This window comes from Mixophyes fleayi, chromosome 5 (assembly GCF_038048845.1).
Source record: "Mixophyes fleayi isolate aMixFle1 chromosome 5, aMixFle1.hap1, whole genome shotgun sequence".
Taxonomy (NCBI): domain Eukaryota; kingdom Metazoa; phylum Chordata; class Amphibia; order Anura; family Limnodynastidae; genus Mixophyes; species Mixophyes fleayi.
The window spans coordinates 56,422,544-56,439,343 of record NC_134406.1 but is presented as its reverse complement, the minus strand read 5'-3'; the positions used below and the strand labels follow the sequence as shown (position 1 = coordinate 56,439,343).

General features: G+C 39.6%; 1 protein-coding gene across 1 annotated transcript; it reads right to left on the bottom strand.

The window, feature by feature from the left end:
* Positions 1 to 375: 375 nt before the first annotated feature.
* On the bottom strand, positions 376 to 15,695 carry LOC142158341 (protein QNR-71-like). The gene is made up of 11 exons (XM_075212224.1): positions 15,501 to 15,695; positions 6,218 to 6,370; positions 5,537 to 5,680; positions 5,289 to 5,453; positions 4,694 to 4,852; positions 4,057 to 4,404; positions 3,837 to 3,989; positions 3,660 to 3,759; positions 3,373 to 3,578; positions 1,321 to 1,411; positions 376 to 1,127 (listed from the first exon to the last, which is right to left on the bottom strand). The coding sequence occupies exons 1-11, from the start codon at positions 15,568 to 15,570 to the stop codon at positions 977 to 979; spliced, it is 1,740 nt and encodes a 579-aa protein (XP_075068325.1). The 5' UTR covers positions 15,571 to 15,695; the 3' UTR covers positions 376 to 976.
* Positions 15,696 to 16,800: the final 1,105 nt, after the last annotated feature.

Below are 16,800 nucleotides of genomic sequence, written 5' to 3'. Positions count from 1 at the left end.
TAGCGATGTTATTGCACAGGAATCATGTGCTGAAACTGAAGGCATATTTTACACAAGCTCAGACCTCAATGAAGGATATCTGCAGAACAGCTGCATAACTTTAGACATCCTTTTAGATGTCTCATTGTTTGCAGATGTGCAGTTTGGAAAACAAATCCAAAAAGTTAGTTAAATTTACTATTACTATATATAAGTTGTTACATCCCATTGTAAGGGCTGCCTTAAAGCAAGCAAAAAAATTCTACTCTTACTTTTTCTTGAAATATTCCCACCCATGTTCTTAATTTATGTTTTTATAAGACAGCTTGGGAAGTTAATCAAAGGCATCAGAGAAGTCCCCTCATACCCCTTCTCATACACACACCAAGAGACCAGTTTCTTGGGCAAACATTATCTTTATTAAAGATGCGGTTTCTACAGCATAATGTTACAAGGCAATTATCCTGCACTCTCCACCCCCAAGATTACATGACACAAAACAAACAAGTTGTAGCATAAAGTATAGGTCATTTAGACTTCTCTTTTCAGCTTCCTTATAAAAGGATTAGATTAGATTATAATAGCTATTAAAAAAAAACAAAACACAGAACTGCATGGTGGGACAAGAGATTTTGGTACTAAAGATGAAAGTAAATAAAATGCATGTCCATAGGCCCCACTCACCAGATCACCCATTACCATTTAAGACATAATACCCCAAGGGAGGTTCTGCACTTTGCTCATGCATTAAGCACTGAAAGCAGGAAGATTCACCCCTTTCCATGGGGGCCCCCCCCGATTATGTACAAACCACCAGGTCCCAAAGCTGCTACAAGCCTTCTATATTTGATCATGCACATCTGTTTCTGCTTGAACCACTGACCTAGTCAGACAGGAGACTTTCAATATTGAACCACTTGGCATTATAAAGGTGGCAAAATCTAGAGCAGGAATATGTATCAAAGCCAGGTCAGACAGATTTATAGGGAGAGACCAGTTATATTATTCCAGCCTTGTCCTTCAGAAGTGGATCATGCTCATTGTTTCCTTGAAACAGAACATCTTTGATCTGGCTGAAGTACACACCTATTCCATGACCACCATGTTGGTCTGCAGCGTCTTCAATGGGCTTGTACTGTTTGTATTTCCTGGGGACGAAAAAGGATATTTTCACATATACAAAAATGACTGGCAAATCAGATTGATTGGGAGAAAGACCAATTAAATTTCCATTTACAGTGTGGATGCCTATGGTGCTTCATCATTTAAGTCAATTGCAGACTGCAATACAGTTCCCCCCCCCATGCAAGAACATTTATAAGTGGAGGAGAGATGACTCACTTGTACAGAAAGATGCCCATCACTGCAGCAATAAGGACCACCAACCCTAGAGGAATCAGCACTGCTGATGCAGTCCTGGATGTTCCAGCACCTAAAAGATAGAATTTGCCAATTGAAGTATATAGGAAGAAATCTTAGTCTGACCTCTATCCCCTCTTTTCGATACCAATGGTTTAAGGGGATAAATTGAGCAAGCACCAATATTGTAGATTTACAGTCAATACTCTAGTAAAAGAAACATTTAATTCTAAAACTCTATCTGTAAGCATCTTTTTAATTTTAGGTCAGGATAAATTCTCAATGTACAAAAAAAAAAAAAAAATTGCCTCTCACCAACAGTCACAATCACGTGGGGTGCAACACATCTGATGACATGCTGCCATCCCATGTCTGCATCATGCAAGAGGCACAAAGACTGTCTCTGCAGTGCTGACAGATTAACATGCATTTGTGTACAGATTAGTTTTTCTTCAACATCCCCAGTTGAGCAAAAGCCATCCCCTTCCAAAATACTCAAGCCTGAGATTTTTTACTTTCCCTCAACTGAATTTGTGTAATTAAATGCTTGTGGTAAGGTAATTTAGTTGTGGGGCTATGCTTATTCTTATGTAGGGTGACAGAACTATTAAATTAATACTAGGTTTGGGGCCATGAGTTGAGTGTGGGGATGAATTTGGGGAGAAAGTATTTTATGTTGGGGCAGGTTGCAGGAGGGGAACTTTATTAAATGTGGATGATATTGATTTAAAGGTGGGACAGGTGTGGGGGTGACCTAGATGGTTTATTCATTGCTAGGCTTTACATATTTCATGTTCCGATTCATTTTCCAAATAGTGCCCCAACATTCCAGCATCCAGACAAGTGGGAACTTTGTTCAAGACGCAAGCCCAGCAGCTGGTAGTGACAGCTGTAAGTAGGAGAGCAGGACAGTCCAGCCATTCTGATTCTAGTAGGGCATTTCCAATTTTGGCCTGCTTCACACTGCTGGGAGTTACATGCATCCAGCAGTAATGCAATATTTGAAGTGTATGGGAAGATGTTTGAGTGCATCCTAGCACTGACTAAAATGATAGCCACGCTCCTTGTACGCATGTCATGTCCACTATGACAGCATGGCAATCTCCCTCTAGAAATCTTGGATTTGCCCTGTTGTACAAGTCTAATTTTGAGTGTGATTAGTTAACTCTGAACATCACTACAGCTCCATCAAAGGACACTTATGCAGCCAGGGTTTGTAAGCTGATCTTTCTTGATTTCAGGCCAACACCTGTGGTTTCAATAAGGTCATGTAGATTATTTTTTTTATATCCACTAAACAGAGCATGCAGATTGGTTTCTGGCTTACACTACATGTCCTGCAGTTCTCTAGTATCAGTGCACACCTGGAAATAGCTGTTCATCTTATCATTTATAAGTATTAGTTTTTTGCACACCTATGCTGTAAGAATGTCAACATTGTCCAGGGGGTATCAGTAAAAAGTTTTGGGACAGTTCAATATGGTTTAAAGATTTAACCTAGTTTATAGGCATCATGCAGTTATGAATCCATACAAGTAGGCAGATAAACTTCTCCAGGTTTCACCTGGCAGAGGGGGCATTGTTAGGCCTGGATTTGGGATAAGGTCAGTCCCAGACATAGGGTTGCAGGGGTGACGTCCTGCTTCATCTTACCACATGTATGGCTGTCAGTGGAAATAAAGTCAGGGATCCAAAAAGAGGCCTAGATTCCAAGGGAGGAAATAATTAAGGGGTTAATGAATAGAAATGAGATTGATGTTGGTGTCAATTATGGTACTGGAGTTAATGATTTTAGAGGGGTAATGAGGCTAAATGATTTTGAGATTATAAAGGAGGTTAATTATGAGGGGGATAATGCAGGAGTTATTATAGTGGGGGTGTTTATGAATAGGTCAAAGGAGATATTGGTGGGGCTTACTAATGAGATTTAATTAAGATGAGGGATTTAGAGATTTCAGAGTTGCTTATGATTTTACTGTACTACAGTTTAACAGATTAGTTTGGTTTTGTGTATATTTTTTAGGTTTCACTTACCCCCATCTATAGATACCAGTGTACTCGCTAGAGCCAAACTCGCACCATCACTCAGGGTAATATTTACACAGTAGGATCCTGGCTCTGCAAAGGCTCTTCGTAGGGTCACTAAGCATTCATCAGAAGCTGGAACATTGTCACAGATCACGTTCTGAGGAATCATGCAAGAAGCATCTAATACTATTGTGCAGGCATCTGTGGGCAGGCTGGAAGTGAAGATGCGTTGTATTATTATTAACAATTGGGTTATAAAAAGGCCCATAACCCTCACAACACCAGATACTCACCTTCCTTGGCAAGATACTACAAAGTCTACCAAGTTTGTCGTTTGAGATGTAGACACTTGTAAGTTTGTCATTTCAATAATATACACTTCAAGAATACCATCTAGGCGAGAGGGGAAAAAAATTAACCCATTTGCCCCATACCAGAGTGGGGCATATCATCAACTTCTTACCGCTTACCTACAACTGTCATTTTGGTGTTGTAGTAACCATATCTGTAGGTAAAGCAGCCAGCAGCAGGGGTTGTGTGTGGTGTTGTATAAACAGTGGTCACATTTTGCCCTTCAGTGGTTAGTGGAAGGGTTTCAGTTTCAAGTGACTCAGTTGAATTAGCTGTAGATGAGAAATACTGTAAAACTCTGCAGTAAGCGGATACGAGTTTAGTAATATTACAACTTACCAGTGGAATTAGTAGTGGTAAAAAAATTGGTGGTTGTTGGTAGATATGTTGTAGGTACTGGAGTAGGAGTAACAGGTGTACAGGGTCCAGGAATGGCAGCTTTGATGGTCAGATTCAGACTGAAGTTCCCAAGCAAGGTGAAAGTATGACTAGATATTGGGTTATTGGAGACAAAGGAGCCATTCCCATCACCGTAGTCCCAGTCAAATGTCAATTTAGACTGCTTGAGGTAATTGCTTGGATCATGGATCTGAACATCAAATTTAATTGGAGAATCCTTAATGTAGATGTTGTCTGAGGCATTCTTGTCATTCTTTTGGGAAATATTCACATAGAAAGGAATTTGATCTGGGATATACAGAATTGAAACATTGATTATTTGAGTCATAAGCAGTACAGTGCATATTTCAAATATGCTGCAGCTCTGACAATACAGGTGTAGGTTCAGGGCAGAAAGACCACAACATTCAAGGACAGTTCAACTAATAAGCACACCCGGCCCTAGCATCCTGAAGGTGTTGATTACCACCAAGTAGCACTTCTGAGCATTTATTAGACCTAGCCTTGGGGATCCCAGGCCTTAAATTGACATTACATCTCTCATCACAATAATATATACACATATGTGCAGACTTACCAGTTACAATGTAGATACTACTTGCTTTGGCAACTGGATAATGTTTTCGATGACCTCTTCTGAAGACAGATACTTCAATCTTCTGTGTGCCAACTGTGATGTTTGTAGTGTTTATAGAGAGAATGGCTGAGGATCTCCCAATTTGTTGATAGTACTGACCTGGGTATAGAAACACTGTCAAGTTAGGTCACTCAAATGACTGCTACAGCTTTGACATAATTACACCCACACCCCCCTTGCAAATTGGAATATATTAATAGACAGCAGTACTGTAATATAGTTTTCAAACCTTACAAGTTATTATGTTGTACACTAAAAAACCACCTTTCTAAAATAAGTCATGGGCTCCATGTAGATTTGGTACAATTTCACTTTAGACCCAAAAATTATATTCCGTGTACATGGCTCTTTACAGATCCAATTAAGCCAAGTGTGTCCCATCCAAAATGGAAGTCTTCACCAGCAAGGCCATTTTAAAGTCACTAGATTAGCCTTAAGTGTAAGTTTCATAGACACCAGGAAACTTATAGGAGCGCAAAATAAGTGAACATTGCATTTTAGTTTTGAGACATTTAAACATTAATCTGATACCAACCCAATGTTGAGAAGATGTAGATAAAGTTATGCCGTCTCCAGTTGTGGTGGTGTGGGAATGGTTTTCCATCTGGATACTTGTTGGCAAAACTACAGTTTCCTTCATCACAGAAGTCCATCCACTTGGTCCAGTTATATACATATTGGTCTTGGTAACTGGAGGAAGCTACAATTTAGACATGTTAGAGGTCTGAACAAACACCGACATGCTTGTGTATGGTCATGTTACAGGTGTATAATTATATTTACCATTTCCACATCCACTTTCATAAACAATGTCCCCATCTTCATTTTCTTTTTGGCATCTAGGAAACTGCAGCATCACAGCAAAAGTGACATTTGACCCTATCAGTGCAGGGCTGTCACTGGTCAAGAGTGCCACAACTTTGCCATCTAATTGAAATATTGAAAGTTAAATGACTTGGACTTGCAACCTATCATCAAGTGGCACTAAAAAAAAAAAAGGTCTAATCCCTCATCATTGTAGATTCAGCAGGCTGCACCCTAGTTCACTCTTAAATATATGCAAGCTTTCAAATTCTGATCATATTTATTTAATGGACAGCTTTCTAGTGAGTGCTGGAAGAACATTCAGCCAGAAAAATCAAATACACCAGTATAGAAGCCAGATATATACATATTCCAGTTGCTCACTTACTCTAGAGACCACTAATTCTATTTGTACGGAAATGGCCATGATTAACTTATCTTGAGCTGATTTTTCTGAGCAAGTAAAACAGTAGCAGATTGTGTCAGTCTGAAGTGATCTGCAAGTTCTCCAGAAATCAGCACTCAGTGCTAGACATAGTGCAAGACAAACTCCTTTGGAAATTATAAGCTAAACATTTTTTTGACCTGGCAATATTATAGCTATGGGATTATTTGGCCAGGATAGTTTAGTCAAGATGTAAACCCAATTTCCACTCTTACCTTTCCAGCAGTTTTCCCATCTAGCATCACCAGATTTCCAGGCAGGATAGAGGTTCTCATTCCATGAACTGCTGTCAGGCGACCAGCCATGTATCTGGTTACGGTGACCTTCACGGCCCGACCTCCTTCCAAACTCCATCACATCCTGAAATCCTGTTTTGTATGTTCAGCATTAGTGCACAATATGCAACAGCAACCTGAATACTTAAAGCTAAAATTTGATTTTCACACAGAACAGGGGTGGTTTCCAGTTGTTAGATTGGGATGTTCCTTTCCAGATAACCACTTTATTGGTTTGTAAACATCCTTTACAAAGCACCACCATGTACTTCTAGTTCCCTTAAGTGTTCTGCATCCACACATGTTCTACATTGATATCTACTCTCTGGTGAGAGATTTAGCCAATCTTATCTAGAGAGGAGGAGACACTGCAAAATCAAGTCATGGTTAAGAGGCATAGTAACATTTAAAAGCATTAAAACACTATTTACCAACAGCTGGTATAAGGAAACAATTTCAAAGAGACAGTTCTGAGTATATTGTATAGTTATTCATGAATTTTCCATGGAATTGGCAGAGTACCATTTTATACTGGAATTCTTAACATGAACTACTGCTATTAGCATTCAACAGTGACTAGACAGCCCCTTTGCAAATTTGTGGCAACATTGCTTTTCAAAAGGAAGTTCCCCACTAAGGTATTGCCCAGATTTGCTCATGTGACTCATGGGTCATCTAAACAGAGGGTGCAAGTACTGGGACCAACAATGCCAGTGACATTCCTGCTTCTCTCAAGCCCCAAGAGTAATCTTTAAATCAGCAGGACTTGGCAGTGTTTTTTTAATGCAAAGGAACCAGCGATTGAAAACTTCAGGCGTACTAACAATTTCCATTTCAAGATCTATCCAATAGACTTAGAGAAATCTTTATATACACGTCTACTAAAGGCCTTCCGTAAATTCTGTGATACCTGCTACAGACAGTTCATTTGAGGTACCCTTATTATATACCTTCCAACAGTCCCACTTGAAGCAGAACAATTGTGATTCACAGAACATAAGTGGCTTCACAATAAGATGGGTGACACTGGTAGAGTAGGGAGTATTTAGAAGAATTGGGGGCATGGTTTGTATGAAAGGACTAGGCTTATTTTGTCTCAATTATACCTGGATAACAGTTGAGTATGCTATAATTTTTTATTTTTCATTCAAGAGTTGTGTATGCTAAATATTCTAAATTCTTGCATCTGTCTGCACAATTTCCCTTCCATACTGCAGATAGAAGTGTTTTTGTTTACAGGACAGGAAGACAGAAGTGAAAGCAGAAGCATGAAGGACCAGGGAGACCCAGTCATTGAGGCCATTTGAAATCAAACTCACAGAAATGTCTACCCAGAGAGACCTAGGGCTAGATTTACTAAGCTGCGGGTTTGAAAAACTGGGGCAGTTGCCTATAGCAACCAATCAGATTCTAGCTTTCATTTATTTAGTACCTTCTACAAAGTGACAGCTAGAATCTGAATGGTTGCCATCGGCAACATCCCCACTTTTTCAAACCCGCAGCTTAGTAAATCTAGCACCAAGTCTATTTTATGGCCAAAAGTTAAAGTCCCTTTAAATGTGTCAAAAGATTTCATGAACACATCAATAGAACCAGTTTCCCCTACATAATAAAGGTCATGAGCAACACAAGAAAATCTGCAGTTTAATTAATATAGGAAGGTAAATTTTCCACCAGGACAAGTTACATTTGAATGATTCCGGTCCGTTAATTAGATGCTTCACATGCTAGCAAGTCATATGATTCCAGTAAAGGGGTGTAAGTACATTACAATGTTCAATTGATTCAAATCCAGACTGTTTAAAATCAGTTACCTTCTTATTTTATCAGATTAAGAGTTACATTTTACTATTCATCCTTCCTTATAGGAGCAGCAGAGTAACATGCCCCAAAGCAGCACCAGGGCCCCTAATCATAAACTTGTGGTACAGACTACATATGTGCTGTATATAGAAAGCATTTGTTTATTTGTAACCATCTGCTCCCTGTACTCTGCTGACCACAGTTAAAGCCAATTGCATTTTGATGTTTCTGCTCTTAAGGCTGCTGAACATGTAATCAATTAGACATCATTACTACTTATGAGCATTATTAAAGATACATCTTTTGGAAAAAACAGACCTAACATTTCCACAGCAAAATTGTTCAGCCCTGGTGCAAAAAGTCATGGTAGTCTCCAATAGGGCACCAAACAGAAGGTCTTTATTAAGTCATTTAACTGTGTGCCTGTGAAACAGCAAAACACTTGATGGAAGCAGCTGCATGACCGGCGCCAGAGACCTTGGCATGTGTGCCCATGGAGAAGTCTACAGCATATTTAAACAGAACAAATAAATATGTCCCGATATGGCTACTTTGGTTCGTGTTTAGTAGGAACATCTTCCAACTGTTAACAAGACATTCAGACCTTTATCTTATGTCCAAATTATCTCTGCATAGTATTGTTAGCTACCTTTGACCTGACCCATTTATAATTAGGTACACACCCCATGTATCTTTTCCCAAGGCTTCCTCTTCTCAAGCTTCCCTAACCTTCTCCACAAGAACCACCAGTTTATGGTCTCCTGCATCATTCATGGGTCACAAGTTCAGTTGGCCACTTCTGTAAACTCACAGGGTTGAGACCACCTGTATAAAATGTTTAGTTTTGAATGTTTAATACATTCTAATTGTATTTTCACCTGTGCCTGGAAATAGAATTTAAACAAATATAGATCTGTTTGCACCTTGATACATTTACCATCCCAGGAGATTTTTTGTCCTTTGTTTTGTACAAAAATCAAAGGTGATCCAGATCACTGGGCATTATGAAGACAGCTGATGCATGAAAAGAGCAAACAGCTGGGAAATTACAGTTCTCAAAAGTGCAAATTACTGTCCTGTCCCGATTTAGTCATTCTAGACGTACAAGTAGTTAGATGTATGAAGTAGAGATGGGCGGGTCCGGTTCTCCGAGAACCGAACCCACCCGAACTTTGGGTATCCGAGTACCGAGCTGAGCAGCTCGGTACTCTCCCGCCCATTCCGAATCCAAATCGAGGCCGAACGTCATTGTGACGTCGTCGGATCTCGGGACTCGGTTCTCGCGATACTTCAACTTTATAAATACACGCCTCCACAGCAATCCATCGCCATTTGACAGAGGGAGAGAGCAGGGTGTAGTCATAGGCTAATTAGAGCAGGGACAGAGAATACCATATTGTTCTTGCAATTGCTCTAACCAAAATCGCTAGTGCAGAGAGGAGGATAGAGGTTTATTATTTTTTCTTCATATTTGGCACTCCCCAGCGCTTTTGGGGTGTCCCCCATAATTGTGCATTAATATTTCTGGCTGTCAAAAGTCATATCTGTCAGCATTATCTACTAAATAATTTGTAGCACACCTCAGTGTTTTTGGGGTGTCCTCCCTAATTGTGCATTAATATTTCTGGCTGTCAAAAGTCATATCTGTCAGCAGTATCTACTCAATAATTTGTAGCACTCCTCAGTGTTTTTGGGGTGTCCTCCCTAATTGTGCATTAATATTTCTGGCTGTCAAAAGTCATATCTGTCAGCAGTATCTACTCAATAATTTGTAGCACTCCTCAGTGTTTTTGGGGTGTCCTCCCTAATTGTGCATTAATATTTCTGGCTGTCAAAAGTCATATCTGTCAGCAGTATCTACTCAATAATTTTTAGCACTCCTCAGTGTTTTTGGGGTGTCCTCCCTAATTGTGCATTAATATTTCTGGCTGTCAAAAGTCATATCTGTCAGCAGTATCTACTCAATAATTTTTAGCACTCCTCAGTGTTTTTGGGGTGTCCTCCCTAATTGTGCATTAATATTTCTGGCTGTCAAAAGTCATATCTGTCAGCAGTATCTACTCAATAATTTGTAGCACTCCTCAGTGTTTTTGGGGTGTCCTCCCTAATTGTGCATTAATATTTCTGGCTGTCAAAAGTCATATCTGTCAGCAGTATCTACTCAATAATTTTTAGCACTCCTCAGTGTTTTTGGGGTGTCCTCCCTAATTGTGCATTAATATTTCTGGCTGTCAAAAGTCATATCTGTCAGCAGTATCTACTCAATAATTTGTAGCACTCCTCAGTGTTTTTGGGGTGTCCTCCCTAATTGTGCATTAATATTTCTGGCTGTCAAAAGTCATATCTGTCAGCAGTATCTACTCAATAATTTTTAGCACTCCTCAGTGTTTTTGGGGTGTCCTCCCTAATTGTGCATTAATATTTCTGGCTGTCAAAAGTCATATCTGTCAGCAGTATCTACTAAATAATTTTTAGCACTCCTCAGTGCTTTTGGGGTGTCCTCCCTAATTGTGCATTAATATTTCTGGCTGTCAAAAGTCATATTTGTCAGCAGTATCTACTAAATAATTTTTAGCACTCCTCAGTGCTTTTGGGGTGTCCTCCCTAATTGTGCATTAATATTTCTGGCTGTCAAAAGTCATATCTGTCAGCAGTATCTACTAAATAATTTTTAGCACTCCTCAGTGCTTTTGGGGTGTCCTCCCTAATTGTGCATTAATATTTCTGGCTGTCAAAAGTCATATCTGTCAGCAGTATCTACTAAATAATTTTTAGCACTCCTCAGTGCTTTTGGGGTGTCCTCCCTAATTGTGCATTAATATTTCTGGCTGTCAAAAGTCATATCTGTCAGCAATATCTACCAAATAATTTTTAGCACTCCCCAGTGGTTTGCGCTCAGAATGGATTCAAAGCAGTACACATATGATCTGAATGAGCAACCAGGTTCTGTCACCAGTCCTGATGTTAGTGTTCCCAGTACGTCATCTGGCCAAGGCGATGTCAAACAACAGAGTGTTTTCAAATTAGTGCAAAAAACAAAAACCCAAAACAAATTTACTGTATTGAAGCGAAAAAGAAGTGTAACTGAGCAAAAGTTAAGTGACGATAAAAAAAAAATTGCAAGCATGCCATTCTACACACGCAGTGGTAAAGAGAGAATGAGGCCTTCACCTTTGGGTATTAGTGGCAGATCCCAAAAAGTTACCCAGCCTACAATTGGTGCACAACTACTGTTACGCGTCAAAGCCGTGCTGCAAGATAACAGTGAGGCATTACAGGAGAATATTTGCTCTGATTCACAAATGACAACAATCCCTGTGGAGAGTCCATCCAACAGTGGGATGTCTAATCGTGAGCATTCTGCTGATGTGTGCCTTAATAGCCCGAGTGTAGCCGGTGATACCCAAATTGAGGATGCCACTTTGGAATTAGAAGAGGATGAGGGGGAGATTTGTGTAGGCGACGAGGGCGCTAATGAGGATGTTGATGATTATGATGCAGACAGATACCAAATTGCCTTTCTCAATTTCTATTTATATTCTAGATTATATAACGGCTGAATAGTTTTCTATTTTACTCCTAGTGGAGAGAGGATCTGATGCAGACAGATACCAAACTGCCTTTGTCCATTTCAATTTATATTGTACAGTATATAACGGCTGAATTTATTAGTATTTTATACAAGTGGAGGGGGGCCTAGAGAGACAGAAACCAAACTGGCTTTCTCCATGTCAATTTATATTGTACAGTATATAACGGCTGAATTTATTAGTATTTTATACAAGTGGAGGGGGGCCTATAGAGACAGAAACCAAACTGTTTTTATCCATTTCTTTACATATTTAACTATAAGTGTAGGGTGTAATATACATCCAAAGACGATGGCTGCATTGCCAATATGCATAGATGGAGAGGAAGACAATCTGTTTTGTGTGTAGAATAAATGAAGGCCTACCAATGAAGAATTAAACAGTTTTTTTGGATGATTTATTACCTCAACAATTAGATTACTTATCTCTAAAACAGTTGGAGCACTAAATTGGGTTATTTTAGGCACAAAAACATGTATTTTCCAACAAAATAGCAAAACAAAACCAAACAAAACCAAAACCAAAACCAAAACACGCAATGGCGGTTTTGCAAAACCAAAACCAAAACCAAAACACGACGGTAATCCAGATCCAAAACCGAATCCAAAACCAAAACACGGGGGTCAGTGACCATCTCTAGTATGAAGTAGTGGTTTTGAAAACTGGAAACATGCCCAGAAGAAAAAAAAAAATGCCAGAAAGTTCTGACGATTGATGGCTCAAATTGCAGATGGTTTGAGCCATTTTTGTCTGCCAGTATTTAAAAAAAACACACACACACACAATGTTAATCTTTAATACAGCTCATCTCTTATCATAAAGCTCCAAAGTAAACAGCCCAAGTAGAATTTTCCTTACCATCAGTCCCAGGCCAACACAAATTGTGTCCCCTGTATTAAAGCAATAGGTAAACTCTGCCCTGTGATTCTTAACCAATTAAATTATAGGACCTTGATTATGAACTAACTACAGAGGGGATCATTCATGAAGTAAATACATTTAACAATAAATATTGTCCCATTTATTTATAAAATAACCCTTATTAAAATTTATATTTTCTTTTATATTATCTCTCCTTGATCCAAAATAATCCAATTATTGAAAAACAAGACATTGAAGTAGATAGTGAGCTGGGAGCAGTCAGTTTTGTTGCAAAGACAAACAGCCAATCTGAGGTAATCTCATTCTGATTATCAGGTGTCCATTGGAAAGGCATTGGGATAGAAGGGATTAGCAACATCTCACATATGCACAATGACGAAAGTGGGCTGGTATACTGCAGTATGCCACACTGGCACTTCTCACCACTGCTTTGTGTGATGCCATCTCAGATATCGTACTACTGATCATTTGTTCCATACTGGCTTCTCACTTGTTGTGACTGACTGAGCTGCCTGTCTCCACCCCCAGTTGCCCAGAGACTCTGCACCAGTCAGATAGGTGAGGGAAAGAACTGAGGACCACACGGTCGGGCATTATTAAAGACCTTGTCGCCACTTCTGCAGGCGAGAGAGATCAGGGGATCATAATACCAGGACAGGGCCTGAGGTGGGAATGATCGGTCAGCAGTTCCAGGCTGCTCTACCAGAGAGGATTTGAGAAAGTAAGGCCATCTTTGGTGTCCTTCTTCTGGCTATAAAGAAGCCAAAAGTGGAATATCAGAAGATGTCAGCCAGGCTGGAACCTTTACAAAGGTGTTGGGAGCAGGAGAACGACATGAAGTTTCATATGCCCAAAGCCTCATCCCATAACGACAGTACAGATATACAGTTCAGCATTCTACCTCTTGTTGTGCCACTTCCATCCCCCAGCCACCAAAGTATAAAAAAAAACAAAAAAAAATCTGCTCATCTCTTCAGTGGCTGCTAAGCATCAAAGTCTTTCCTGTATTCAGTTTTGCCAGCAGCAAGACAGGGACAAGAACTCCATAGTAATCAAGAACTGTAGACAGACCACTTGTATTTCTACAAGTCCCCCCATGAGTCCAACTGCTCTTGAATATTACTGATGTGACTTGATACAGTCAAATCAGTTTTCTATGTTGTCAGCAGTACAACCCCCTTTGACAGGGATAACAAAAGCACCCAGATAGCAGAATACATTAGTCAATGTCAGAGCATCAGCACTTAAAGTTCTTTAACCTTATACTATACTCCATAAACAAAAGTATGCTTTATTCCCAACATACCTCAACCTTCAGAAATCTAACACCCACTTTTCTATGAAACTCCACCCACTTATGCAAGCTCCCACCCTTTTGAGGTATGTGAATCACAATGTCCCAACCTCTGGACAGTTGGGAGGAAGGTTATAATACAAATAAACTTAATTCCATTACTGAATTCCACCAGCTCCTAGACAGATTAATATTCTAGCACAACTAGTCATTCGAATTTGCCTACTTTCTGGAACTCACCACTGGGAGATCCAAAAGGCAAATGCAAGTGGTCTAGTGATATAATCCGAGTCATCAGCCCCTGCTGCACAATGACAATCAAACTGCTTCATCATGACAGCAAGTAATGAAGAAGCAAATTGCATCAATGTCCTCTTTTCAAGAAAAGAGCCATGATGCAAGAGGGTAGTCCACTCTCCCAGGCATTCCAGGAGTAGGCAAGTATGCGGTTAATCATTCAAAGGAAGAATGAGAAGGTCTACCAAATAGTTCTTATGTATTCCACAAAAGCCAGAATCCACTGTAGATGCCATCACAAAATATAGAGGCCAATCAGGAGGTGACCAGAATGTTAATCTTCAGTACAGCTCATCTCTTATCATAAAGTCCCAAAGCAAACAGCCCAGGTAGGATTTTTCTTAGATTGAATCACTGTGAAACACCATTTGCACATGCATAATAAGCTAGTGGTGCTCAAAAACACTATGCATGGTCACTGCCATACCAGCAGCTTACTCCCAGACCCTGGATGTACCCCGACTAATAATTTGAGACTCTACACAATAGAAAGAACCCACCCCAACTATAAACATCTACAGATTATGTTTAACTAAACATAAGTTATCCATTTTAATGTTAGCATAAAACAAAAGCCACCTGCAAGGATAGAATTTAACAAAATATTGCTCTAGAACAAGCCTGGCCAACCTGTAGCTCTCCAGGTTTTGTGAAACTACAAGTCACAGCATACTCTGCAAACTATTAGCTGACTTTCTATCAGCAAAGCATGCTGGAGCTTGTAGTTTCACAACACCTGAAAAGCAACAGCTTGGCCAGGCCTGTTCTAGAACTGCCCTCTCCTGCTGTTTTCCTTTTGCAGGTTGTAATTATGGAACTATTGGTTTTGAATTTAAATAATTGTCAGTACTGTATTTATGCCATGCTGTCATTCTACTGCATTTTGTAATGCTCCATGTGTACCACATTTTAGTACCCTTGTGGAACAACAACAAACCTCATTTGGGAGCCAATATCTCATTTACTGAATTTGGCAAGTGTCTAAAGCATTTGTATACTGAATTATGTGAATACAGTTGATCTCAACAACCTAGACACATTTTAACCCACAACTATATCCATTTTCACATACTGCTAAATAAGTATCCAGGAAACATTACCATAGTGTAGTTCTCACACAACAAGAAGCCCAAGCTTGCTACATCAGCCACTGGCTATTTAACTGTTGTGGAACTACAAGTCACAACTACTGGGCATACTGTTACTTGTAGTAACAAATTTCCCTTGACCTCACTATGTATGGGGAAAAAAAATAACCACTGATAAGCCTTGCCTATAACAAGAAATAAGATGTTGGAAGAGATTAATTGATAAGAACAAAAGTGTATCCCACACATTGCAAACAACCACAACTCACGTTTTCCTGCCTGGATGCCTGAGATCAGCCAGAGACTGATCACCAAGCTGCCCACCATTGCAGCCTGCATCTTCAATCCTGAACAGTGACTGAGCTCCAATAGACTCACCACACCAGCATTTAAATTGGGCTCAGTAATTCACAGCTGCAAGTAACAGCAATCAGTACCCATAAGCCCTCCTCCTGTTTTTTAAAAAGCCTGCAGGCCCATCATGTGATGGAATTAAGGAATGATGCCTGACTGATGTGCAGGGCCTATCCTCCCAGCTCATGTGCTTATGAGTCACTCCCATGAATCTCAACCTTTGACTGAGTTTGTCAAATGGCAGAGTTGTGAAAAACTGTATCTTCTATGTAACATAACAATTAAAGTTTCATGGTTATAATTGCTTTAAAACATGTGTTACATTTAAAATATCTGAACTCCAATGTTCAATAATCTCAACAGGTCATGTTTTAAGAATACCGATAAGCATACAGTAATTATACTATCTGTTTTTACAGAGAGAATACCCATAAATATGACCTATTGGTGTTCTTGAGGGCTTAAGTTGGGAAACCCAGTTAAAAGATTACACAGCAACTAAGCCTAAAATAAAAGTTTCCTTGTATGAAAAATATCTTCTAACCTCACTCAAACGTAAACCATATAGGTTCCACGAGTTGGAAGCACCTCTGTTATTTTACTGTAAACTATGCAAATTGGTATTGCGCATGCCCACATAAAAGTGTATGTCTACGGTCCTATGCAGATTTGGTTGCATCTTACACCTGCAACTCTTGACGGCTGGAGATTTGGGCAGGAAGGGACACTATTTACGTGTTTGCGTAATTGCAACTGCAGCAGAGTCGAACGGAGACACAGATACGCTGTCAGTAGCCATATCACTTTTGGGTGTGTGCGGACTGATGTAAATACACACTCATGATGATAACAGTTGACCATCACTAGCTGGTTGCTTCTGATTGGCTGCTTGCAGATTGAATTTAAGCTGATAGTACTTTCTACATTCCTCATGCCTATATTACATGAATTAGTGGGCATATTTTAGCATGACATTTATGCTAATTTTATTTCTACAAGAAAAGAAACATTATGGGCCTGATCCTTCAAGGAACGCAAAGTGAAAGCAATTTGTGTTCTTTTAAATTGCACAGAAATTGCACGCAGGTATATGAAGAAAGGTTTCTAGTTGAATATGGGTGTAAATACGCTCTGCCTATACAGCACTTTCCACATGCAGACAGACACAACACACTGCAGAATACGCACAATGCATACAATATATTTATCAAGTCC

Bases quoted from the DNA above. Each gene is read 5' to 3' on its own strand.
- LOC142158341 (XM_075212224.1), bottom strand. From the start codon at position 15,570: ATGCAGGCTGCAATGGTGGGCAGCTTGGTGATCAGTCTCTGGCTGATC. The intron at 6,371-15,500 runs GTGAGTTGTGGT...CATACAAAACAG, and splicing joins AGGCATCCAGGCAGGAAAAC to GATTTCAGGATGTGATGGAG. The intron at 5,681-6,217 runs GTAAGAGTGGAA...TATTTCAATTAG, and splicing joins ATGGGAAAACTGCTGGAAAG to ATGGCAAAGTTGTGGCACTC.